This window comes from Balaenoptera ricei, chromosome 3 (genome assembly GCF_028023285.1).
Source record: "Balaenoptera ricei isolate mBalRic1 chromosome 3, mBalRic1.hap2, whole genome shotgun sequence".
NCBI classification, from domain to species: Eukaryota; Metazoa; Chordata; class Mammalia; order Artiodactyla; family Balaenopteridae; genus Balaenoptera; species Balaenoptera ricei.
This window is the reverse complement of record NC_082641.1, coordinates 179,493,921-179,519,680: the sequence shown is the minus strand read 5'-3', so window position 1 is coordinate 179,519,680 and position 25,760 is coordinate 179,493,921. Positions and strand designations below refer to the sequence as shown.

The window sequence follows — 25,760 nt, the reverse complement described above, 5'->3', positions numbered from 1 at the left end:
ATGGCTCTGGCCCATGGCCAGGGTTGGGGGTAAAAGCCTGTGGCACCCTGATTGAGCTGGGCCACCTTTCCTGGCTCATCACTTGTTCCAAGGTCACTTGTGAGCTGCTCAGAACAAGGCAGGGAGAGTCTGCTCTCTGGGGACACAGGGGTCAGCACACGTGGCGTTGTAAAGTGCTGTTTAATATGATGAAAACTTGGACCTGAGGAGAAACTTGCATCGACAAGACGCTGGATACCTTCTTCTTCCAAACCAAGCGCAAAAGAAACCAAAAAAACAAAAAAAACCCCAAAACCCCAGAAGCGAAGAAAACTCAAAACCCAAGTAAGAAAACACCCAACAGGCGAGATTCTGAAGCTCTTGGATTCATTTCCTGATTGATTTGTTTTTGGACAAAGAGGTTAGACAGAGGGGCGCTGGGGGTCCCAGGGGCCCCGAACAGGGCGGCTGCATCATCTCACGCACTTGGCCGTCTCGGGGTTTAAGGAAGAGCCACGGGGAACCCTGACACAGAACACAGTCTCTCACAAGAAGCTCGGGAGGGGCCCGCAGCCTGGCTGCCTGACCCCCCCTTCTGCCTGGACCCCTACACGTCAGGAGACCCCAAAACCAACAGATGTTACACGTTTCAGGGAGAAGAGCCTGCCCCCTTGCAAGAGAGGACCTCGACAGGACAGGCAGCAGCGTCCCCAGGCCTGCCTGTGGTCAGCTTTGGCCAGATCGCTGGGAGCAGCCAGGCCTGGACCACTGTGAACCGGGGAGAGACAGGGTGTCGGGGTGTGGGAGCAGAGGGGGCCAAGTCTAGGGACGTTTGCAGGGAGCGGGAGCGAGGAAGCGGGCGGGGGGGGGGGGGGCGGGGGAGGGAGGGAGACCCCTGGCTGTTAAAGTCGGACACTTTCATCACGGTCTCCAAGGCTCTGGCGTGTTCCTGGCTGACTCGGAGTGGGAAGGGTAAGCGCCAAGTGTCTCTCTGGTCCTTTCCTGAGGCGCCTCGGGGTCCTGGCAAAGCAACACAGCAGACGGTGGGCGGCTGGAGCCGATGGGCTGGGGGAGGCGCCTGCTTTCGATCCGTGCTCCCCCAGCAACCCTGGAGGCCTTACCCCACCGACCCGATTCACCCGCACCCCTAGGAACCCCGTCAATGTGGTCTCACTCCTTGCAAGCGGCAGTCGGCTCTGTTAACAGACATTGGTCAGGCCCACAGCCTGACGTGTACAGGACTGGCCCGACGATGGGGCTGTGACTGCCAGCGCCGGGCGCCCACGGGCCAAGACGCTGAGTCACAGTCACCCGTTAGGCCCCCTTCCCCCTCTGAAGCTCTGGAGGGAGCTGGGGTACCCACAGAGCGACACCTCCATCACTTTTAGTTATCTTTTTTATTCTTTTCTAAATCAGGAAAGACTTTGGGGGCAACTACGAGGTGGCAGAAATCTGGAAAGCTGGTTGGAACAGCTACCAACTTGTCTTCTCTTTGGTGACCACAGGAAAAAACAGAGGAGACTTGAAGGGTCTCCCTAGGAAGAAAAGGACCCAGCAGTTCCCAGAGGGCCACAGTCCCCCACCTTCAGCTGTACCTTCTCCAGAAACGCGGGGCCGGTGTGGCTTGCACCAGGACCGCTGCTCTACGAGAACCCTTCCTCTGCGATTTATCACAGATAAATATCGGCTCGTTTCAAGCCTTCAGGAAGTATTGGGGTTGTGGGGAGACTCACAGCTTCATCTTCAGAGAGCCTGCAGGAGGGGAAGCCTTAGAAGCAGCCCTGCCCTCCACCACTTCCTACTGCCCGATGGCCCAGAGGCGGCCTTCTCCGTTGGAGGTGGTACGGCCCTGAAGGCGGAAAGGCTGGGTCTCGGGCCTCGGACCTCATGCAGACCCCTGCAGGGGGCCTGGCTGGACACCTCAATGGCCACCAGGAGTAAGGACAGCCTCACCCCCACCATCTCATTTCCGATCCGCTGCGGTCGAACGGTTCAAGGCCCGAGACAGTGACGTGCCTTGGGTGGTCACTTCTGATTTGCTGGGTGAGCGGAGGTGACACAGAGCCACCCGCCCACATCTGTCGGCCTGCAGGCGTAGGGGAGCGGGCCTTATCTGCAGGATCTGCTGGGGCTTCAACCACAGGACAGCTTGGAAACCCAAGGCTTCCTTTCTGCGGAGCGAGTGTCAGCTCAGGCTGCTGCGAGCTGTCAGAAGTCTCTGTTCCCCGAAGCACAGGAGAGGACCCGGAGGTCCCTCCCAGGGGGCAGGTCACGCACTGCTGAGGACAGGCTGCATGGCCCGAGGCTGGAGCCGCCGGGGCGGGGGGGCGGGGAGGGGACCCCACGAGAGCCACTGGGCCCGATGGCTCTTGCGGGCCGGGAGGGCCACCTCCAAGGGGCAGATGCCAGGCTGGGGGCACACACGCACCCCAAGGCGGCAGCCCCCTTCTCTTCTGGTGAAAGTCACCCACGGCTGGGGGTCCCCCCCGAGGCTTCAGCCCTGGGAAAGGAGCAAAGCCAGTGCCCGACGCCAGGGCCGTCTCTCGGGGGTGGGGCCGCCCTCGCAGAGGCGCCCACCCCGGGCTGGACCAAGGCTGACACCCCAAGGACGAGGCACAAGAAGCACAACCGGCACGTTTGCGTTTTCTTTCCCTGTTTTGTTTCGGTTTTTTTCTTTAAACCTAAGGAAGCAGGTTCTGAGAAGACAGCACAGCAGCGTCGGCCTCCCCGGGCCCGAGGGCCACGCGCGCATCCCCGCGGAGGGTGCAGCGGGAGGGGCGGGGGGGGGAGCGGGTCTGTCGGTGGTGGGACCGTCAGACGGCGGTGCGCGTGGGCGTGCTGGGCTGGTTCAGCCGCAGCGTTTTACACAACCAGCCAGCAAAATCCACTTCTTCCACCTCGGACCGCTTGATGAAGGCGTGGTTCTGAAAGGGAAGGAATGATGTGAGTGGCCCGGCCCTGGCCGGCCGGCCGGGTCCCCACCCCAGAGCAGGGAGGCCCGGGCCCGAGGCCACACGGCCTGGGATGGGGTCTCAGGCGACAGGGGAGGCCACTCTATGCCCCCTGGAGCCCAGGGTGACGTGGGGTCGGCTCACCCTCTGTGGGGCGTCCCGGGCACTGCAGGGTGTGAAGCAGCATCCCTGCCCCGACCCGCTCGACGCCAGGAGTCCCCCCCAGGTGTGACAACCACAGACGTCCCCAGATGTGGCCCAGGGATCCACGGGGGCAGAGTCGCCTGGGTGAGAACATCTGATCTGGAACCACGGAACTCTGTGAGGATAGCAAGTGCCCTACGTGTCCTGTCCCGGCGGCAGCCACCGGCCGCTTGAGGCTCCTGAGCCCTTGAAACAGGGCCCGTGTGGCTGGAGAGCAGGACCGTGCCTCGTCCGGCAGTTTAAGTAACTTTAACAGTCACCCTGACAGCGGTTCCCGTTCGGAAGGGCGGGGGTCTAGGCCTCCCACGTGACATCCGCCTGTTATGCCAGCTGGGGAGGCGAGACCACCCCCACCTCCCTAAAGGTGGGCGCAGGCTTGGGTGAAACACCAAACCAAGGGAACAGGACTCGTGGTCGGGGAGACAGTCAGCCCCACACGGCCCGCGGTGTCACGCAGGCAGAGACCTGGACGTCGTCCCGCACCGTGTGAACTGCGCAGAGCTGGGTGGGGTGGGGGGGGGGGGCGGGGAAGACGACGGCAGGTGTCAAAGTTCACTCCCCTGTTCCGTGGGTCTGCATGTTCCACAGTGAACACGCGCTTACGTCGTGCGTGCCCTGAACACACGTCACTGGACTCAGTAAGGAGCTTCTAGAAAGAAGCAGATGGACGCAGACCCCCTCCCACAAGGCGCTCCAGGCCAGGCTCACTCTTGGGGCCACAGCAAACTGACTACAGCCGCGACACACAGGCTGTAGCCACAGCTAACAGAGGGGTGGGCTTAGACAGGGCGCCTTCCTGGAGGCGGTGTCGAAGCAGAGGCCCACAGCTGGGGAGAGGGCAACAGGACACGTCCCAGAAGGAGAAGGGCCATCCTGTGCAAAGGTCCTGAGGTGGAAAGCGGGAGGGAGGCTCGGTGGAGGACATGGTGGGGAGGGGGGAGCGTGGTCCTGCAGGCGGGGGCAGGGGCACAGGAGCCCGCCGGAGGGCATGGCTCGGTTATTCAAACTACCGCATCGTGACCACCCTAAGAGGCTCCTTCTCTCCCGTGTGGACACCTGAGGTTGACAACCAACGTCTCACGCCTGTAGCTGGCAGTGTTTTCTCTCTTCGAGACACAAGACGCATAAACAAGGGGCTGACTCAGCATCGGGGGTGACTCAGGGGGTCAGGCCTGGTGATGGAGGAAGAAGGCCTAACGTCCACAGCGGACGTGGGTGGAAGGCACTGTGACGGTCACCCTGAGGCTGGCAGGCAGCCCTGCCGGGGGAAGGCCAATGCCGGAGACCACCTTGGTTTTCAAGGACGTTGGACAGTACGGGTTTAGAGGAAGGCAAACACCCCAGTGGTGCCCCCAACGCCTTGGAGGCTGGCCCTTCTGAGACACAGCCCTAGCCCCGGGCACACGGGCCCTTCTGTCCCCCGGGGAGCTAAGAGGACCACGGCCGCTCTGCATGGCCCCCTCCAGCAAGCCAGGGAGACCCACAGGGGTTCTCCAGCTTGGCCGAGAGACATCGGAGCCAGCTCAGTGTTCACTCAGGGCGAGGAGGGCCTGCCAGGGACCTCCAGAAGTCCAAAATCTGTGGGTATCACTCACCATGAGCATCTTCAGATCTGCTCGCTCTGCTGGGTTCTTAATTAGGCTGTGGGTTCCAGGGGGTGGGAGAGAGAAGACAGGAGGGCAGTCAGTGGCCTTGGGGGAAGAGGCCTGCATCCTGCTGCCCTTTCCTGCCTGGCCCCCGTGGGTGAGGGGCTCCACCGCCACCCTTGGGTGTGAGAGCAGGATGCCCCGGGAGGGCAGGGCAAGAATCTGAGACCAGGACAGGAGGGAAAGGGGAGGAGGGTGGGAACCCCCCCACGCTGCTCCATCAGAGGCCCAGCAGCAACCGCAGCGAAGTTTCTAGTCAAAACCCCGAGTCTGGGGTCCAAGGGTCCAAGTGGAAGCCTTCCCTTCACGCAAGCAGAACTGTCTAAAAGGCAGCTGCTCAAAGCAGTTCAGGGCTGAGTGGCAGTTCTTCAAACTGGCAACCTCACAGGGCACAGAGAGGTTTACGGGGAGCGCTGGACGCACAGTCAACAGGCTGGCTGCGAGGTACGCAACCCTGGGCCGCAGTGTCGCGTCCTGACGTGCAGGGCGCTCGACGGGCCGGCCCTCCGGGTCCACAGCCCGCCCGCCTGAGGCCGCATCACCCAGACGCTTCAGAGGGTGGGAGGGCCACCCCCCGGAAACCAGCTCTGAAGGCCTGCCTAGGAGCCGCGGGTTAGGGGCTTGAGGGTTTAGGACACTGGGCTGCCTGCTGGCAGAAGGCAAGGCGGGAGTAGCGTTATTTCCAGAGAGCCTGCCGTGCTGGCTCGCGCGGGGTTTTGGGGACAAGCTGGGGGTGGCAGCTGGACGCCGTGACTCAGCAGCCTCGGTGGGGGGTTGGCGGGGGGATCTGGGTTCTCAGGTGAGCTCCGGTCCCGCCAGCCGCCGCCACTGCCCGGCATCCCCGAGGCCGCGGTCGCCCCAGGAAGCAGACGGCCTGGCCCCTGCCCCACCCGACCCGAGCTGGCGGCCGTGGCATCTTACCATTTATTTACAAACTCCTGGAAGTCCTGGGTGAAGACGCCGTTGGGCAGCTTGGGAGGAGGCTGTGGGGCAGGACAGACAGGCGGGGGTGAGAGCTCAAGGATGCTTCTGGAATCAGGGAGAAAAGGCGCTTCCCGGCCTGTGCCTCTGAGGACAGCTCGGCACTTGTCGGGGACCCTCAGGACACACCCTCCCTGGAGGCAGAGCGCGCCCACCCCCCCCTTCCAGCAGCTTCCCCAGGCAGCCCTGCCAACTGGGTCGGCCTTTTCCCAGAGTTTCCTCCAAAAGCTCTTCTTGTTTGGGGACCACGACTGGTTCTGGAGTGAAGGTGAACAGGGCTCATCCTCATTTTATGGACGAGGGTGGTTACTCTTGACCACGTGCTACACGGTCTGGGCCACTACCCTCCGGAGGTGCTTGGAGAGAGCTGGGGGTCTGCCTGAAAAGAGGGGGAGCCCGAGGGGCCTGGCCCCACACAGGTCCCGGGGTGGGGACAGCCGTGCGCAGGCTCAGGCCCCGTCCAGGAGGGCGGTGGGCCTTCTCCCTGTGCAGGGGTGGGAGGTGTCGGTGGCCTCCCTGGAAGGACGTGCTCGCTGGGCCTGGGCGTCGCTGCCAGGTGCAGGGATAGCTGTGTCACCGGAACCACCCCGCCCTGTTCTGTCACCACTGACCCTGCTCTGAGCTGCTCACCTCAAGACCCAACCCTGGGCCAAGCTCGGCCACCCCAACTCCAAAGGGCCACTGGAAACACACTTGATCAGAGAAGGGCCAGGAGGGTGACCCGGCCACACTGAGGGGGAGGGCTGTAGGGTCAGGTCCTGCTCGGTCCTGTCCCAGCTGCGAGCCTGAGGAGGCCACTCCCATCCTTATGCCTGGATTTACCCATCTGTACAGTGGGAGTATCCACGCTGCCCTCTCACGGGGCGGGGAGAAGGATTGGGTGGGCGCCCTGTGCCCCCTTCCCAGAGAGGAAGGTGATGCCTCAACTTTCCCTGAGGAAGTGGGATGATTTATGACGTCACCCACAGGGCCCCAGCGCTCGGCCATTGGGCTCAGAGTGAGAATTCTGGGTTCATCCCCGTGAAAAGATAAAAAAGAGTCCCCTGGGGAGGGGAGGTGTGCGCATCCTACTGGACTCAGTGGTCTCCACGGCTCCCTGCGGCCCCTCCCCGACACAACCCACAGTCTACACGTCGAACGCTCTTCTTTCTGGGGGACGCTTTCCAACACGAACGGCTTGATGCCGCCGCTGTGGAGACCTGCCTGCCAGCAGGGCTCCGGGCACGCACCTCGTTCACGATGTAGTCCAGCAGCTCAAAGATTGCCATGGCCGGCCGGCTGTCCATCCCATGACCTGCCCGGGGCAGAAACAAAGACGGGTGAGACGGGCAGGTGGGCACCGTGCTTCCGTCGGGCGGCGGGGCCTGAGCGCGCTGCACGCAGCCGAGCGCCCTCCTCCGCACCCGGCCCGACCCAGAGGGCAGGCTCCCGGGCCCAGCTGCCTTCCTGGGAGAGGAACGTCCCTCCTGAGCCTCTGGTGAATTAAAAAAACAAAACACCAGAACGAACAGGAACGTTTGCTGAGACGGCACACATCTGGCAGGGGGCTGCGTCTGGGCTGTGCTAAAGCCGACCCCCTGCCCCCTGGCGTTGGGGGAGGGGGCACGGGGGGTCGAGCAGGCAAGGGCAGCAGTGTGACCTGGCACGGACCTGCGGGCTCAGGATGGTGGCTGGCTGGGATGGCTGACCCCTGTCCTAGACCCAGCTGGCCAGGCCCGCGTTTGGCAGCTGGACTTTTGCCTTCTGTCCCCTGTCCTGAAATGGGCACGTGGGCCGGGGCCGGGGCTGGGGGAGGTGCTGGCAGGCCGAGCGACCTGGCACAGCGCCCCGCTCCTCCCCGCCTGGAAGGCCTGGGCACCGTCTGGGAGTTGGGCTGGAAAGGGAGGGGCAGGGCCGGGGCCTGAGGACACAGATGCGGGCGGGGGGGTTCTCCCCTCGGAGGAAATCAAGACACCTCAGCAGTCTGGGTGCGGCACCAGGAAAGGGGACGGTCTGGGCTTGAGAATACTGTGAAAACCACCATCTGACGACCCAAGTGTCCGTCAGTGGTAAACAGATACCACACGGTGGAATATTATGTGACCATAAAAAAGGAGCGAGGCACCGATACTTGCCACGGTGTGGACAGATCTCAAGAACACAGTGCTCAGTGAGAGAAGCCAGACACAGAAGGACACACGGTGTGTGATTCCACTGATGGGAAACGTCCAGGACAGGCAAATCCACAGACACAGGGAGTGGGTTCGTGGTTGTCAGGGGCTGGGGAGGGGACAGGGTTTCCTTTTGGGGTGATGAAATGTGCTGAAGTGAGATAAAGGTGATGGTCGGACAACCTTGTGAAGGTATAGAAATCCAGTGAGTTATAAGCCGGAATCGCGTGGACCATATGGTATGTGAATGCTATCTCAATAAAGCTGTTAGAAAGCAACCAACTGCAGTCCACTGCATGGTCCTTTGGGCTCTCACTCAATTCAACTCTCTTCCGGTCACTTGACTTTAAAAAAAAAAAAAAAAAAAATCACAGAGCCCTACGCGCCGCTTCCTAATTACACCACCTGAGCCATGACCCTGACCCCTCGCCAGCCCCCAACGTGGTGGAAGCATCAGCCTGAACCTCGCAGGCGGCTGCTTGAGGTACCAGGAGGTCCCTGGGAGCCCCGCTGCCCTCCCGTACCCGTGCTGTGTGTTGGGGCTGAATCTAACCAGCCGCCCGAGACCCGAGTCGAGTTCCTTTCACTTTGGACTCCCTGAAAGGTCTGGCCCAACACAGCAGGACGGCCACTGCAGAGTCCAGGTGGGGGGCAGAAGACTGCCTGCTGGGCAACCCTCTCGGCTCTTCTGTACACTTGAACGTTCTCGTGATGAAATGCTGGAGAAACCACCCGCCACCCCACGGCTTGGCTGAGGGGCGAGTGTCCTGACCCCGCCAGCTGGCAGCGACAGGTGCAGCTGCCCCAGACGGGACAGTTCGGGGCGTTGCTTGCCGCGTTGTCCCCAGAAGCCTCAGGACCATCTGAGGACTGCTGACCGCAGTGAGCGCGGCCCAGGGGGACAGGTGGCGCTAAGAGGGGCCAGAGGGGAGGCAGCTGCCGTCCCCAGGCGCCGTATGCCCCGTCCAAACCGGAAGTCCCAGCCTCGGGCCATACCGCTGATGGGGCGTCCGGGGGGTCTCGGCCGCGGCGAGACGCTGTGAGGCTCTCCTTCCGCGCCGTCGACCATGGGCCGGCCAAATATGGCCTCCAGCTCCTTGGCGTCCGGCGGGGGGATGGGGTACCTTCCAATGGACAGCTCCACCAGGGACAGGCCCATGCTCCAGATGTCTGACTGCACCGAGTAGTGGGTGCCTTGTAGCCGCTCCGGCTGGGGGGGAGATGGGCAGAGACGGCCTGAGGGAGATGGAGGGGCGCTGGCACCCTAGAGTGTCCCTGTGGTCCCCCTGCAGCCCCATCCCGCTTAGGGACCCAGCAGCAGAAAGAAAGCCATTCCGCCCCCTCCCTCCACCTGCTTCCAGCCGTGCTAACAGCAGCCCCTTAAAGCCCCCCAACCCAAAGTGCTTCTGGAGAGCGACCGGCCCAGGAAAGACGCCGGAACGTCTCCTTCTCCCAACAATCCCAACGCGGACTTCTCAGAATCTGCTCTTAAAATCACCCAGATGGGGCTTCCCTGGTGGCGCAGTGGTTGAGAGTCTGCCTGCCAATGCGGGGGACACGGGTTCGAGCCCTGGTCTGGGAAGATCCTACATGCCACGGAGCAAATAGGCCCGTGAGCCACAATTGCTGAGCTTGCGCGTCTGGAGCCTGTGCTCCGCAACGGGAGAGGCCGCGATAGTGAGAGGCCTGCGCACCGCGATGAAGAGTGGCCCCCGCTTGCCGCAATTAGAGAGAGCCCTCGCACAGAAACGAAGACCCAACACAGCCATAAATAAATAAAAAAAAAAAAAAAAAAAAAAAATTAAAAATCACCCAGATGGGGACTTCCCTGGCGGTCCAGTGGTTAAGACTCCACGCTGCCAATGCAGGGGGCGCGGGTTCGATCCCTGGTCGGGGAACTAAGATCCCGCATGCCACGCGGTGTGGCCAAAAAAAATTAAAGAGATAAAAATGAAAATAAAAAAATAAAATCACCCAGATAGCTCCTAAAATAACGGAGGGCTAGTCGACTGGCTCAGAAATTAACTGACTACTCTCCCCGAGCGGACAGACACCAGGCCGGCGTCTCCAGAGAGACAAAAACCCAGATGAGAAGATGATGGAAACTAGAAATTCGAAGGAGAGAAGAAAGCCCGCAAAAGAAACTATACTACAGGGAAGGGCAGGCTTTTGGAAAAGCTTCTGGAAAACGGGGAAGAGCTGATGAGGGTCGAGGTGGGGGCGGGGGGGGGTGGAGGACGCTGGAAGGACTCACAGACATGTAGGACCGCGTGCCCACGAAGGAGTTGGCCATGGAGTCGATGAGCTGCCCGCTCACCCCAAAGTCGCACAGCTTGATCTCCCCTCGGGAGTTGACGAGGATGTTGGATGGCTTCACATCTGGGAGCAGAGCCGGCAGTGTGGACGCTGCGGGTCGCCGCCAGCCCCTCCCGGCCCCGGGGCGCCCGTCCCCTTACCTCGGTGCATGATCTGGTGCTTCTCCCGGAGATACGCCAGGCCCCGCAGAACCTGCAGGGAAGCCACAGGGCGGTGCCGTGAGGGGACTGTCCTCTGGTCAGGCCCGAGGCCCAGGCCGAAGTGGCCATGTGACAGTGACGACATTCTTCGGGTGGGTACAGTCACCCACCTCCCCAACTCTCACACGGCCCCCCACCTTGAGGAGGACACCGCCCTCCCCTTGTCTGAGGAGGGCCCGAGGCCCTGTCAGCAGGGCTGTAAGCGTCCAGCCGACCGCCCCGCCTCAGGGGTCACCCCCGCCCGAGAGGCGCCCTCTGTTGAGCCCTTTGGTGCCGGGATTGTGCTCAGGGCCCCCAGGTCGACGGCGTGAAGGATACAGTGGCTGTTTCACCGAGTTAGACAGGCAACAGTCGACGACGACAGCACCGTGGGACAGTGAGTGCCTGGCACCACACCACGGCTCCTCCCGCCACCCCCACGCCTGTATGGGGCAGGGAAGTATCACCCCCACTTCACAGGCAAAGGGACGCCACCCGCTCAGTCCCACAGCCGGTGGAGGCTGGCACTGGCACCTCTGCCTCTTTGCCCGGAGGCGATGCCCACCACTGGCTTCCGGAGGCTCCTCGAGCCTGGCCGCGTGGAAGGGGGCAGAAGTAAGCAGAAACCCATGAGGACGCGGGGCCGGGAGGGCGCGCCCGCACGCACTTACCGCGATGCTGACCTTCCCCAGGATCTCTTCGGGGATTCTCTTGGCTTCTTTCAACACCTGGTCCAGGGAGCCACCATCCTAGGGGCAGCACAGGAGAGAGAGGCAGAGCTGCCCTGAGCCGTCGCCAGGCAGGGCTCCCCAGAGGGACGCCAGAGTGGCAGGGAGGAAAACGAAGCATCTCTCTGGTTCCCAGCGAGCTGGTGCTCAATTTCCTCCATGGAAAACAGAGGCCAGACCACAGCCAAAGGCAGCCCACTGGCTCAGAGCAGGGACTCCCGCGGCCCCGGCCACCTCTGGGGCCTCAGGAAACGGAAAGGGTGCCAGTGTGCTCGCCAGGCGGTCCATCCTTCCCGGAACTGAGGCCCGTGGCTGGACGGCGTGACTCAGCCTTCCTGAGGTTGCCACGGCAGCGGCAGGCGGCCAGTGCTCCACGAGGCCTGCGGCTGAGCCGCCCAGCTTGCAGCCGGAGCACCAGAGAGCATACCTGAGCCAGACCCACAGCTCTGGGCCTGCGTCCCCTCCCAGCAAGTCAGCCGCGGCCTCGGGAAGGGGAGCGCGCGCACAGGGGCGCCGCCCGCAAGTGCCCAGCACAGACGGGAGGCCAAGCCAGCTCCGCCAGGAAGGCCTGATGGCCGAGGGGCATGGGGGAGGGGAAACGATGGCTCGGCCCCCCGTCCTGCCGGTGTAGCCACTGCTCGCCACCCTGAACCTGGGATGTCCAGCAAAGGACGTGACACAGGACACCCTAGTTGATCCCCTGACCAGGGCATGGCCCCAAATCCACACGATAACGAGGAAGTGACAGAAACCAAGTGTCTTGCGCAAGGTCACCCGGCAGCAAACCTGGAGACTAAAACCCCGGGTGTCGCCGACCGGCCCAAGGCGCCTCTTCAGAGATGGGCTCTGAGGACACACCGAGGCCCCCCCAGGATGCTAGGCAGACCAGAGCTGAGGCTCGGGGCATGCAGTGGGAGGTGGTCAGCATCTGAACGCGCATCTGGGTGGAGAGCCTGTTTTCTCTCCATGCTGCTCTAGGGCTCCTGTGGCCACCGGCTGTCCCAGGAGGCCTCTTATTCCGCTTGAGGGAGGGCGAGAAGCCTGCAGCCTCGGAGACGCCTGGTCCCCCCTCCCTGGCACTCTGCTCCAGCTGTGCTTGGGGAGAAGGGTCGTGGTGGGAGTTGTGGAAAGCCCCAGGCCCTCCAACGCTTTGGGAACCCATGAGGGACTCTGTAGGCTAGCCCCAGCCTGAGGACGAGGGGGCTGTGCGTGCAGCGACGGCGGGTGTGGCCGCGGAGGAACCCACGGGACCAGGCGGTCCAGTGCACTTGGTCGGCAGGCTGCCCGGCCCAGCCCCGTTCTGCGTGCAGGGCGAGATGGGAATTCCACTTTTTTCTCATTTTTTGTTTCATCAACTTTAAAAGGATTTTTTAAAAAAAGCGTTCGTGATCCCTGCTCCCTGACTCGGCTCCTTATACTCTTAACTTTCCGTAGGATTGCGGTATGTTTGCTGGATGACATTCGGGGAGAACGTCTCCGCAGCGACTACGGTGGGCCAGGCCCCAGACTGGGGTCTCAAGGCGACTCAGGACACAGCGCGGGTCTTCTCCACGCAGCCCCACCGCCACCCACCCACTGACGTCGGCATGGGTCGTCCTCTGCGGGGGGCCGAGCTGATACGGAGTTTTAAGTATATCTATCTGTCTATCTACCTGGGGGCTCATTTTATGCATACTTTCCTCTCGGGGGATTTTCTCATCCGGTGCATATATGCTGCTTTCACTTCTCCCCTGGAAAGCGGCCTGGTGTCATTCTTCACCTCCCCTTTGCTGACGGACGTGTCTGATTTTTCATTATTGTAGAACAAGGTAGTGCATTCTTCAGTAGATTTGACCAGGACCCAAGAAAATACCAAGAGGTGCCTCTGAGTGGTCAGTCGGCTGCTCCTTGGCCGCTCCGGCCCTGAGACACCCGCTGTCCGCTGGTCCAGGCCCCAAGTCTCCCCAGGAATAGGAATAGGTCTGGGCACCGGGGAGCCGCCAGCCCCGCTGTTTCCCGTGCCCACAGGTGAGTTTCTCCTTCTGTGCTGAATCAGGGCTGCTCGTCACAGCCAGCGGGCCTTTCTCACAAGCTGGAGCTGGAATCTACCCGGTGGGAGACGAGAGCCAATTCGTGTACGACCCTGCGTAGAGACGAATGCGCGCCCTCGACAGGGAGAGAAATGGAGGTGATGCGGGAATCTGGGGAAATGGTGGCGGTGGTGACAACGTCACGGCTGACGCTCCATCAACGTTCACGGACCAGCTCGCCCCGTCCTCACACCCTTGGCCTGACAGACAAGGTGTGAGACTCGTCCAGTCCCGCGTGAGAGGTGGGGGGACTGCAAGCGTCCTCTCACCGCCATGTGCGAGACCCTGCAGGGGACCATCGGGCACGAGGACGCCGGGGTGGGTGGCACAGGCCCTCTCAGCGCTTCCTGTCGTCTTGTCCTCCTCACGCCCTCCCCGCCCAGCAGCCGCCCACCACTTAAGGCTCACCTCCACGGATGTAACCCGTCAGCAGAAAGAGGGGCGCGCGGGCCACACCCGGGCCCGTGTCTTTGCGTTTGTGTGCCATCTACGCGTTCCACTGTCGTCATACGCTCGCTATGAAAGCGAACAAGAAAAGCCCAACCGTGAAGCCCTGAAGGACAAACACGGCAAACAGAGAGAATCCAGCATCTCCCTGCATCCCAGCGGTTCCGTCTGTGCGCTGCCGGGGTGCAGGCGTCTCACCTGGAACTGGTGCTTTACACCCACCAAGAACGGACGGGGAGGGGGTGGGGCTGTGATGCTGCCTCTCTTCTTTTTTATTTTATTTTATTTTATTTTTTTAGACCGTGCTGTGTAGCACGCGGGATCTTAGTTCCCCAACCAGAGATGGAACCCGTGCCCCCTGCAGTGGGAGCACGGAGTCTTAACTACTGGACCGCCAGGGAAGTCCCATGCTGCCTCTTTTGTACAAGGCAAAGAGGGGCCTCCAAACTCTCAGGGTATTCAGGGAGCAGGGATGGGGGTAGCTGAATGGGGGGGTGAGCAGGGGAGGAGGGGGGAAGGGGAGAGGGAGGGAGGAGGCGGGGAGAGACAGCACAGAAGAGGCTCCCCTCACACCACAGCGATGTCACATCCTTTTCTTGCCCTGATACTCGTCTGTGCAGTGTCGACCAGGTGGGTGGGCAGATACGTCTGCCCTCTCCCAGGTGGGGAAGGGGCTCCCACGGGGCAGTGCCAGGCGGGAATCAGGCAGCCAGGTCGGCGCAAGGCAGCTGGGGGAGCCCTCCCTCCGGCCCACATGCATTCCTCGCGGGCTCTTGCTCAAATTTGTTTCCTGCCTCCGTTACAAAACCATCAGAGGGGACGGCACGCTGGAGGCGAGGCGTAATCGAAGCCACCCGCCCAAAGCCACGCGGCATCCTGGTTTTGCAAGGGCCCTGAGGGCCGGGGCCTGGACAGCCGGGCGCGGGCAGGGCCCTACCTGACAAAGGAGGCACGGCAGAGGGCCGGCGGCATTTCCTCTGGTGGCCTTCGGCTCTGACCACTTCTGCTTTCGTTACACCTGATCCCACCCACTTCTGAGCCTCGAGACCAGAGTTCCTTAATGAGGGGGCACATCAGAATCAACCATGGTTTAAAAGAGATGGGCGGCCGCCCTCCATGGCAGAGGCCTGGTCCCATGGGTCTGAGCTGGGGTGCAGAGCCGGGTCCCCAGACCACGCACTCTGGTTAGAGGGCACTTGGGAAGGAGAGATCAAGTGTTTAGTCGCGTAGCCCACCGGCGGGCCTCAGCCCTCAGGCGTGCCTGCTTAGGTGCAAGGACTTTCAACGCTGCATTACTCAGAAGGCCGTGGGGGCCGGAAACAACCTCAGTGTCCACCAAGAGCGTTTCATAAATTACCCAACAGGTACACGTGGACGCCAGGGCGCTAGGCGGAGGGGAAAAAGACGGAGCCGGCTCTGTGCCGACAGAGAGCAACGTCTACCATGGATCCGGGGAAAAAGCAACGTCGGGAGGAGGGTGTCTGGTGCTTAAGAAACAAAGGAGCCTACGTGCACACACGGCTGCACCGCCTCGCCCACCTCCAAGAGGGCCCCCCGGGAACAGGACGGGGACTCCGGGGTGGGAGGGGAGGTGACCTGGGCCCCGCCGCGCTCACCATGTGCTCCATGCAGATGCTGATCTCGCCGTCGCTGTAGAAGGCCCCGTAGAAGCCCACGATGTATGGGGAGTTACACTCATGCAGCACCTGCAGCTCACGGATGATCTGGTTCCGGATGGCTGGCTTGATCTCCAGGTGGATCAGCTGCAAGGGAGAGGGAGGCGGGGTCAGGACCGGGCCACTGAGGGGGGCCGGGAAGGGGGGGTGTCTATGTACCTGAGAACGGGGAACACACACCCACACACAGACTGGAGCGGGAATGTTCGCAGCAACCGGCTTCACAGCAACTGAAAGGTGGAAGCAACCCAAATGCCCTGAATCAACGGAGGAAGGGACAGAAGAATGTCTCTCTACGCCCTGAACATCGCTCAGCCGTGAAAAGGGGTGATGTGCGGACACTCGCTGCAATGTGGATGGACCCTGAGAACATCATGCTCACTGAGAGAAGCCAGACACAGAAGGACACATGGTGGGTGACTCCACTGATGGGAAAGGTCCAGAACAGGCAAATCCACAGAGAGTGCATTCCTGGCTGTCAGGGGCTGGGGCACAGGGGAGTGACTGCTAATGGGGATGGGGCATATTTTTGGGGTGATGAAAATGTTCTAAAATTGATGATGGAGATGCATGCACAGCTCTGTGAATATACTAAAAATCAGTGAATTAAATACTCTAAAAGGGTCGTTTGTATGGTAGGTGAAGTACATCTCAATAATGCTGTTTAAACAAAATATATCATCAGAGGCAACATTATTCACTTGGTTACAGGGGGAGCTCTGTTAATCAAATCATACAAAGGGCCAGCCTTTCCCAGGAGCAGACCAGGTAATGCCCTGTCCGAGGCGGCAATTACTTCACCTCTGCCCCCCTCCGCCCCTTGGGTTTTCTGAACCCCTTCCCACCCCCAGCCTAGAGAGAACAGATAGCCTTCCACTGCCACCCTAGGATCCTAGCTCCCCTTCCCCTTGAGTTTGTCAGCAGAGAGGACAGTCACCAAATTCATCGCAATATCTGGAAAGGTTAGAAAAGAAAGGATCGTCCAGAGAGATGCAGAAAAGACAGCTGACAAACAGCCAAGAGCAACGCCCAGCTACAAACCCCAAATAAGCCAAGATCCCCCGTACAGCGGGGGAGAGTCAGGCTGCGGGTCCACGTCCTGGTTACTTCGAGTCCTAGATGCTACAGCCATGGTGATAAGACAAGAAAAGGGTGTGATTTCCACCTGTCCATCAGAGAGGCGGAACCAGATCCCCGGTACCTGAAAATGACCACTATCAATTCAACAGACATTTCTGTAGAGTCAGTTACACTCGGGGCTGGTGACAGGGAGAGACCGCACAGATGGTCCCGCTTGGAGGAGACGCACCACCAGGAGGGGAAGAGACGCAGGCAAAACAACCCCGCTGTGGTGGAGATGCTGACGGAGGAATCACAGAGGGGGGTCCAGGGCTCAGGCGACACTCAGGCTGGGCCTTGAAGCACAGGTGGGACTCTGCCAGACGGACCAGGTTGGGTGGGCATGCCGGGTGGAAGGACAGAGAGCTGCCTGTTGGCGGGCTGTGTGCCGAGTTCAGGGGGGCACAGGGCGTGTGTGGGGCACCCACCAACGACCTTCGAAACCTTGAGAACTGCGGCAGCTCCCGGCGAAACGGTGCCTGGTGCCTACGCCGCCCCCAGGCAAAGCCTCACGCCTCCACGTGAAGGTTCCCCACCTGACCCAGCCTGCAGAGCAGAGCTCCGGCTGTGGGCCCTGGGACACCGCACCTGCCCCTTGGCCACCACCAGCGGGACGGCGGAACACACCAGAACCCCAGGTGCTCTCTCCTCCGTCGGCCGCCCCCGTGAGCACGTGCACACAGACCCGCTTGGAAAGGGCGAGATGAGGGTCTGAAAGCCAAGTGCTGCCGTCCGCGTGCAGCGCGGCAGGTTCATCCTGCAAGCCAGGCGGGAGGGCACGGCGAGGCTGACAGTGGGCAATGCCGGCGTCAGGACCATCAAGGCCCAAGAGAAATACAGCGCGGGCCACCAATTTAATTTTGAATCCTCTAGCTGCTGTGTTCAGAGTACAGAGAGACAGGTGACATGAATTTTTCATGTGTTTTGTTGAAACTCGGTGTAATGTATCAAAAATTGACTGTTTCGACGTGAGGGCGACGTAAAAATATTAATGAGTTTTTTCACACGGAGCCCTTGAAACCTGGTTTGTGTTTCTGCACGTACGATGAGCCCTGGCTGACATCGACCGTGTTTCACGGGCTCGGCCACCGCGTCTGACCAGGGGCAGCCATCGTGGACAGAGCTGCTCTCGACCAAGAACTTCAGAGGAGCCGCAGATGAATCACTGGGGGGGTGGGTAGAGAAGCAGAAGTGGGGGAGTTGGACAAAACTGGGCAGATCTGGACAAATCCCAGGGGTCCTGGAAGCCTGGAGTCAGGGCCTTAATGTGAATAAGGCCAAAAGAAGTCAGAAGCTTTCCAGAAAAATATGGTAAAGAGAGGATGCAGGGGCGGCTGCCATGTGAAGTGACCCTCGTGGATCACCCAGGAACCACCGCTGAGGGGGTGTGGAGAAAAAGCAGGAATGGGACGAGGGCCACGTTTCTGAGCACTGGTGCTTGCGACTCGCCCTGACGATGTCGACCCACAGGGGTTGGAGAGTGGTGGTGAGAACTGCCCCCATTGGGCTGACCAGCAAGTTCAGGTTCAGAGACTTAAATGACGCCCCCAGGGGCACACAGCTGGTGAGCGGTCAGGAAGGGTTGGGGCCTCGCTCATGGAATGCCAAACAAAACCCATGCTCTTTCCACGGCAGCACCTGGGCCGTGCTCCAACAGCTGATTAAATGAGTATGGTGCTAGGAGTTCAAACCCCATCTAGGAGTCTAAGGCTGTTCCTACTGCAGAATGGGGGATTCAAGTTAGGGATGGGGGCAGGGGGCACAAACTATGTAAAGAGGGAAATGGATTGCGGAGGCGAGGCCTTGACAGCTTCCTCTGGGTCAGGGTCAACTGCAAAGGGAGGACCCGGGAGGGTTCAAGCCCAATTCAGACACCGACCCAGCTAAGCCTCAGTTTCTCAGTAAAACAGAGCTGTTGGTCCATGCAAATGAGAACGTGCGCACCAGCTTTGACCCAGGGCCATCACTAGAAAGAAGGCAGCTAGTGTTAGGACGTAGCCTTGGGCAGGTCTGTAACCTCCATTCTGGAAGCATGCAGATGCCGAGGGGAGACACACACACACACACACACACACACACGAGGCTGAAAACATCCCTCCGCTCGGAGCACAGGGAAGTTGGGAGACCCCCACAGGTGCAATACGGTCACCGAATTCCTCTGCCGGTCCCAGTGACGCAGAGGTTGTGTGCCCAGGGCTCCCGCAAAGATGCGGGAGGAATCGTGACACCAGGCATGAGTTCAGAGAACATTTACGAACGGACGCAACAGTGGAAATGGAGACCGGTTCTCGCGGGTCTTAGGGAACTGGTGTCACTGCTCGTGTCGTAGTGGTCAGGATAATCCCCTGCCCATCACAGGGGCTGGAGGGACGCCGGCCCACAGCAGGATCTGTGCAGGCCTTCCAGAATGCGTGGAATTCCTACTCGGCTTCCCAGGAATTTGGAATTCCACCCAGGGTAGTGGAGCAAGGACGGAGGCCACTGTTCCTCAAAAACCACTTTGACACGTCAATTTTCCCACCTGTGTCCTCTGCTGAATACAGGCAAACAGAGCTCCTGGGAGAACTGTCACTCTGGGAGCCCTTGACCTCCGCAGACCGGCCGAGGGCTCCGGGGCCACCAGGAAGTGAATTCACGCCCTGAATTGCATGACTCTGGGTGCGGCTGCACAGGCCACAGGCAACTGGAAGGGGTTACGACTGATGGGGAACAAAGTCTGAGGTTCACCCCCCCCCAGTTTTTAGAACTTTTTTTTTTTGGCCGTACCACGCGGCATACGGGATCTTAGTTCCCTGACCAGGGATCGAACCGGGGCCCTTGTCAGTGAAAGTGTTGAGTCCTAACCACTGGACCTCCAGGGAATTCCCTTTCTTAAAAAAATTTTTATTCTATTATTATTATTTTTTTGGCCAAACTGCGCAGCATGTGGGATCAGTTCCCCGACCAAGGATCGAACCTACAACTCCTGCAGTGGAAGCTCGGAGTCTTAACCGCTGGACCACCAGGGAAGTCCTCCCTTTTTTTTTTTAAACCTTTTATTTTGAAAGGATTATGCAAGCACAGGAAAGCTGCAAAAACAGCAGAGAGAGTCCCGTGTGCCCTTCACCCAGCTTCCCCTGGCAGTGACGCTGTCTGTGACCGAGGCCGGTATCACAGCCGGGACACAGACATCGGGGCAGCACCACTGACGAGACTACACCTGGGCCCCCCAGCTTTAAACCCGGAAGCCTTACTTCACAGGCTTTCAGAAAGCCGTAGACAAACTCTCGGATTTCACGGTTATACAAGGCACGTCGGCAGCCACCTGGAAGAGTCCTGGCTGGCGTGAGAACCCTCCGACCCTGACGAGCACTCTGACCCGTGCACTCTGTCCCCAAGTCCCCACCTTCCGTCACCGTCTGAATTTCACGTCTGCCCTTCCACTCCCTGTGCTTTGGGCGATGGCAGACCAGGGATTTCGGGGGCTGCTCTGGTTTTGAAAAGGCTGCCTGTGGTAAGCAGACAGAAATAGAAAGCATGTGGCTGTAGGTTTCAGGAGGGAGGGCGGGGCTCTGGAGGCAGGAGGAATAGCTGCTGCGCTAACCTCCCCCCACCCCCCCCATGGAAACCGAGTGCATGGTTCCCAGGAAAGGCGGGCCCTGCGCAGATACCCCCGGGGAACGGGGTGGCCAGGTTTCCAAGAACGCAATTCGGAAACTACGGGACGATGGGCTTCCAGGAAGAGAGGGCTTTCTATGTCTGCAGGAACATGCCTGTGTAAGCTGAATCATGTGTCAACTCAACGTATCCCAGTCACGTGTGCAGAAGCCACCATCCCCAGGTGGTGACCTCCTCCTCTTCCCCACTCCCGATGCCTCTCAGGGACCCTCCCCTACGTGTAGCAGGGAGGCTGCACTGTGGCACAGGAGCCCCGATGAGGGACTTCTCAGCACCAGGGTTTGCACTGAACAGGGAGGTGATGGTTGATTTTGTGTGTCCTCTTGGCTAGGCCACGGTACCCAGCTGTTGGGTCAGACGCCAGTCTAGACGTCACTGTGAAGGTATTTTTTAGATGTGATCTAACATGGAAATCATCAGACTTTGAGGAAAGCAGGTGACCCTCCATAAGTGGGTGGGCCTTATCTAATCAGTTGAAGGCCTTAAGAGAAAAGACTGAGGTCGTGCCCCCCTGCCCCCACAAAGAGAGGATTCTGCCTCCGGACTCCCTCTCTCTTTTTTTTCTTCTTTTTAAATTTTTTGGCCACGCCGTGCAGCATGCAGGATCCTAGTTCCCTGACCAGGCATCGAACCAGTGTTCCCTGCAGTGGAAGCATGGAGTCTTAACCACTGGACCGCCAGGGAAGCCCCCAGACTCTCTTTGGACTCAATCTGCACCAGCTCTTTCCTGGGTCTGCGCCCACCGGCCCGCCCTACAGATTTCAGACCTGCCAGCCACCACGATCACCTGAGCCAATGCCTTAAAGTACCTCTACCTACCCCACCTCCTACACACCCCTAGTGCTTCTGTTTCTCTGGAGAACCCTGGCTACTACAGGTGGCTCGGGTACCCCGTTGCCAAGGGACCGCCCTCCCCCACCCCACCGATGTGACCGTCGCTACCAGCAGCCAGTCCTGGTCGGCAGGGCCTTCTCCTGGTTGTGAAGTCAGGGGAAGGCCGGCTCTAAGGGGACTCGATTCTCCTCCCTTCCGTCTGCTACCCTTCTCAAGCCAGTCCGTTCCCGGCGACCTGAATTTCAGACATCCCGCAAGGCAGGGGGTGGCCTCCAAGGGAAGAGCTGCGTGGGACCAGGCTGCATCACCACATTCTAACTAGAACCCACGTTGGCAGGGGTGGCCTCTGAGCCTGGGAGCCCGTCAGAAGGCAGAGGCCGGCACCCTTGAGGCCCCTCTCTCCCGCTGCCAGGGCACCTGTCGCCACCGCTCGCACCCGCAGAGCACGGGGACAGAGCCGTCGCCCTGCCGTCAGCTGCCTCTCACCTTTCTTGCCATGATGAGGCCCGAGGGTCTGTGCTGGACCTTGGTGACCACCCCACCGTTCCCGGCTCCCAGCTCCGAGATCCTTTCAAAGTCATCGTCCTTGAGCTCCCCGACCTTGGCCTTCTGGGTGAGGAAGGCTTCCAGCCGCTTCTTCTGCTGCTCGTCAAGTTCTAGCTCCTCTAGCTTCTTCTGCAGGTCCACCAAGTTTGCTCTGCGGAGACCCCAAGGGCGAGGGTTAGCCAAGACTGCACGCGCTACCGAGAGATGACTCAGCCCGAGCCGAGGTCACCGCGTGGCCACTGCACATTCCAGGCCTGGGGTTTGTAGCTGGGAGGTGAATCAGACCTGATTCTGGTGCTTGAAGGGCCTACGATCTCATGGGAAAGAAAGACCACCCGCAGATACACAGCTGAGGTCCCTGAGAACTGGGGAGGCCGTCCCTCCCCCCGGCTCATAAAGGTTAGGAGACCTCAGGACCTTGAGGACCAGCTCTAGCTCAGTGGCCCTAGTATCAGACCCGGGAGCCCTTCTTCCTGACACAAGAGCTCTGGACCACATGGGAAGGAGACAAGGGAACCGGAGAGACAAGCCTGGGGGTCGGGGAGTGAAGGCCCAGGTCAGGACACCTGTTTTTCACAGGCATGGAGGAGCAAACTCATTTTGAGTGGACTCAGAGCAAAGAACTAGAACCAAGAGGCAGATGACAGAAGCCGTAGCATCTGTGCCTCTAATTTACACGAATTACCCAGAGGTACGGGCAGGGGAAAGGAGAGGGGCATAATTTAAACAGTGCAGACAATTCCAGGGCATTCCGTTCCAGCAGCACGCTCTTATTATATCTTGAGCGTTACTGTAAACGTTAGGCATTTATACGTACACGCATTCCTAGAGCCGGTTATTAAAAACCAACCATGTGGGACTTCCCTGGTGGCGCAGTGGTTAAAAATCCACCTGCCAATGCAGGAGACAGATTCGAGCCCTGGTCCGGGAAGATCCCACATGCTGCGGAACAACTAAGCCCGTGCACCACAACTACTGAGCCCGCATGCCACAACTACTGAAGCCCGTGCACCTAGAGCCTGTGCTCCACAACAAGAGAAGCCACCGCAATGAGAAGCCTGCGCACCTCAATGAAGAGCAGCCCCCACTCGCCGCAACTAGAGAAAGCCTGCGCGCAGTAGTGAAGACCCAACACAGCCAAAAATAAGTAAACAAATAAATAAATAAATGTATATAAAAACCATGTATACTGCACTTTATTGGGTGATTCAACGAACTTTCAAAGGAAAGGTTGACAGTTAGCTATTTTCACTAGTGCCTTGACTTTGAACCAAATCCTGGAGTAAAAAGCAGCTCACTGTAACAGGCAGGTAGACGCCAGCTCAATGCTCAACGCACACAAGGACTAACCCGAGGCTGCCCAAAAGAAAAAGAACATGAGCTATGTATGCAATTCTAAAAATTTCTAGCCACGTTAGAAAATGTTTATCTGGTGAAATTAGTCACTCTGGAATACGTATTATATACTTACAGCTTCCCTGAATTTGGACAAGCCACATTTCAAGCGCTGGCTGTGGCCAAGGGCTCTACCCAAACAGTGAGTGCAGCTCTAAGAAAAGTTACTAGAGGAGAATGGGCCACCTCCAGAGGTCCCCACTCACCATTCTCCATGGCATTTAAGCCAAGGTTTACCGCCCACCTAGGGGAGACCCCCCCGGGGGAATTCAAGCAGGAGATGAAGGGGGACACTGGAGTTCTGGCAGGAACCTTCCAAGCCCCAAGTTCAACCATGACTTGCCTACAACTTAAAGAGATGTGAGCAAAAGGGCACACAGGAGCAAGATGACCTGCCGCTGGGTGATGTCACCTGAGCTGGTACCTCGAAGAGGTCGCTGGGAGGTAGGGGGCTAGGTGCCACTTCCTGAGCAGGTACAAGAGCTTTAACTCCCACAATCCTCCTGGGAGGCACCTCTCTTGTAGACCCAGCCCACCCAGGAGGGACAAGGCTCAGAGGTTCAGTAACCTGCCTGAGGGTCACAAGGCAAGGAAGTGGCAGAGGCTGGAGCGACACCTATGTCCTTCCAGCCTGCAAAGCCTGGGCTCATGGTAGTGGTCCCCTGAGCCAGGACCTGGATAAAGGGGGAACAAGAAGGACGCTGACAGACAGAGAAGGAAAGGCAAAGGGAAGGAATGAATGTGCCACGACCCCTTCACCATAGGGCTGAAGAGGCAGCTTTTGCAGCCAGACCCTCAGACCCTGGAATGTGTCCAGCCTGGCCTATGACATCTAAAATGCATTCTGGAGTCAGCTGATTAAGACATTTTACATTTCATGGCAACTCCACTGTGGTTATTTCAAAAAACCCTGGAATTCCAACGGCTGGCTTCTTCTACTGGGGGAATTCTTGAAGGGATGGAAATCACAAATCACATTTAAAAAAAAAAAAACAAAAAACGAGAAGAGAATATGATGAAGGAGCTGTCTTGTAAGAATAAGTGGAGTTTTTGAGAATCAGGAACACGTCCCCACACTGAGCTGCGCCCTCGGGGACAGAGAAAGATGTGAACTCACACACATATACATCAAGGCGCTCCTCTTTCATCTGGTTGCAGGAGGCTAAGTCCCCCGAGAGGCACCAAACATGCCATTCGCCCATCACACCTGGTTCTCATGGGTCACACCACAGGCAAGGCACACGGCACACGGATCCCGGCCACGGACCTCTGAGACCAGCCTGGCCGTTCCAGCATGAAGAACGGGAGTAGGGAGGTCATAGGGACATGCTCTGGGGCCAAGTGGCGTGACCTCACACAATGCGACTCTACCATCGGGTAACCCCAATGCCCCGTACTTCTTCCTCTGTCCCCTTCCTTCCTCTCAAGTCCTCCTGTCCCCCTCAGTTGCCTCAAACCCACCCACACTTCTCCAGCCCCTCAAGGCTTTGCTAATCCATTCGATCCAGAATCTCTGTTCATCTGCTTTCAGGGGTCCCAACAGGCCCCCGACTTCTATCCTGCTGGGTGCCCAGTTCTCCCCACCCCCGCCCCTTCAAATGCCCCTCGCTCCGTGCTCCCCCCCAGCCTCTATGCCTCCCCCAGGTCTCCTCACCACTCTCCCCAGGTTCAGCTCCACCCCCCACCAGCAGGGTCTTCTCAGGCTCCCTTCCCCTCAATTCCCTGAGGACCCCCCCACCCCTCAGGGATCCCTCCCCACCCTCGAATCTCTCAGGTACCCCCTTCCCCTTTTCCTGGACCTCCTTACCCCATGCTCACTCCCAGGAACCCCGCTTGCCCCATCCCCTCCTCTCAGGAACCCCACGCGCCACCGTTCTTGGAACGCAAGGACACCCCCCCCCCCCGCCTTTCCCTCCACATCACTACTCAGGGACTCCTCCTCCTTCCTCCGATTTCACTATTGCGGACCCCTGACCCATCCTCTCCCCTCACAAACCCTCCCATCATCATCCTGGCTTCACTATTTAGGGCGCCACATTCCGGTCTTCTCCCCGCAGGGACCGATTCACTATTCTGAGACCCTCCATCCCATCTTCTCCCAGCAAGAACCCTCCCCCAGCCCGATTTCACCATTCAGGGACCTCCCTCCCGCCGACAGCGATACTCTGAGCCCCTCACCTCTCCTCTCCTCTCAGGGCCCCCTCCCCGACCTTGCTACCCAGGGCCCCCTCCCCTCCTTTCAGGGACCCCCTTCCCCGATCTCGCAACTCAGGGACCCCTCCCCCCGTCCTTCCCACCCAGGGTCCACTCCCCCGTCCTCTCATCTCCTCGACCCCCTCCCCCGACCTCGGTACTCTGGGACCCTCATCCCGTCCTCTCCCCGGCGCTGGCCCGGCCCACTCACTCGGAGGCGCCCTCGCTGGTGGGGGACGGGCCCTCGGCGATGGCGGGGTTGATGGTGAGCGCCGGCAGCACCGGCTTCCTCCGGGCCAGCATCGGGGATCCGAGGGCCGGCGGCGGCGGCGCCTCTAGCCGGGGCCCATAGGGGGCGGGCCGGGAGCGGGCGGCGCCGACGCGAGCGCGGGGCTGCGGCCGCGGCCTAGGCCGGCGCCGGGGGGGCGAGGATGGGCGGCGCTGCGGATCGGGGCCGAGAGGCGCCAAGGGACGCAGGGGCTGAAGCCGAGGGATTGGGGCCGCGGCAGCCACAGAGGCCGGGCCGAGGCTGACGCTGCAGCCGGAGCCCGGGAGGCAGAGGGAAGGGAGGGGGAGCTACGAGATCGCGGGCCTCTCGCGAGAACCAGCGCCGGTGAACCGAGCCGGGCCCCGCCCCTCACCCCGACGCGTGCGCACCAGCCTGAGGCCGCCTCCTCGAAGGGAAAAGGG

General features: G+C 60.0%; 1 protein-coding gene across 2 annotated transcripts; it reads right to left on the bottom strand.

The window, feature by feature from the left end:
* Positions 1-2,615: 2,615 nt before the first annotated feature.
* On the bottom strand, positions 2,616-25,656 carry MAP2K2 (mitogen-activated protein kinase kinase 2). 2 transcript variants are annotated; one of them, XM_059918753.1, is made up of 11 exons: positions 25,282-25,654; positions 21,423-21,633; positions 15,267-15,413; positions 11,078-11,155; positions 10,368-10,419; positions 10,166-10,290; positions 8,908-9,121; positions 6,991-7,055; positions 5,702-5,763; positions 4,730-4,775; positions 2,616-2,903 (listed from the first exon to the last, which is right to left on the bottom strand). In XM_059918753.1, the coding sequence occupies exons 1-11, from the start codon at positions 25,371-25,373 to the stop codon at positions 2,793-2,795; spliced, it is 1,203 nt and encodes a 400-aa protein (XP_059774736.1). In that variant the 5' UTR covers positions 25,374-25,654; the 3' UTR covers positions 2,616-2,792. The 2 variants fall into 2 exon arrangements, 1 of the variants encoding a protein (XP_059774736.1); XR_009502562.1 differs by lacking the exon at positions 2,616-2,903 and having other exon boundaries at positions 4,747-4,775; positions 8,908-9,147; positions 25,282-25,656.
* Positions 25,657-25,760: the final 104 nt, after the last annotated feature.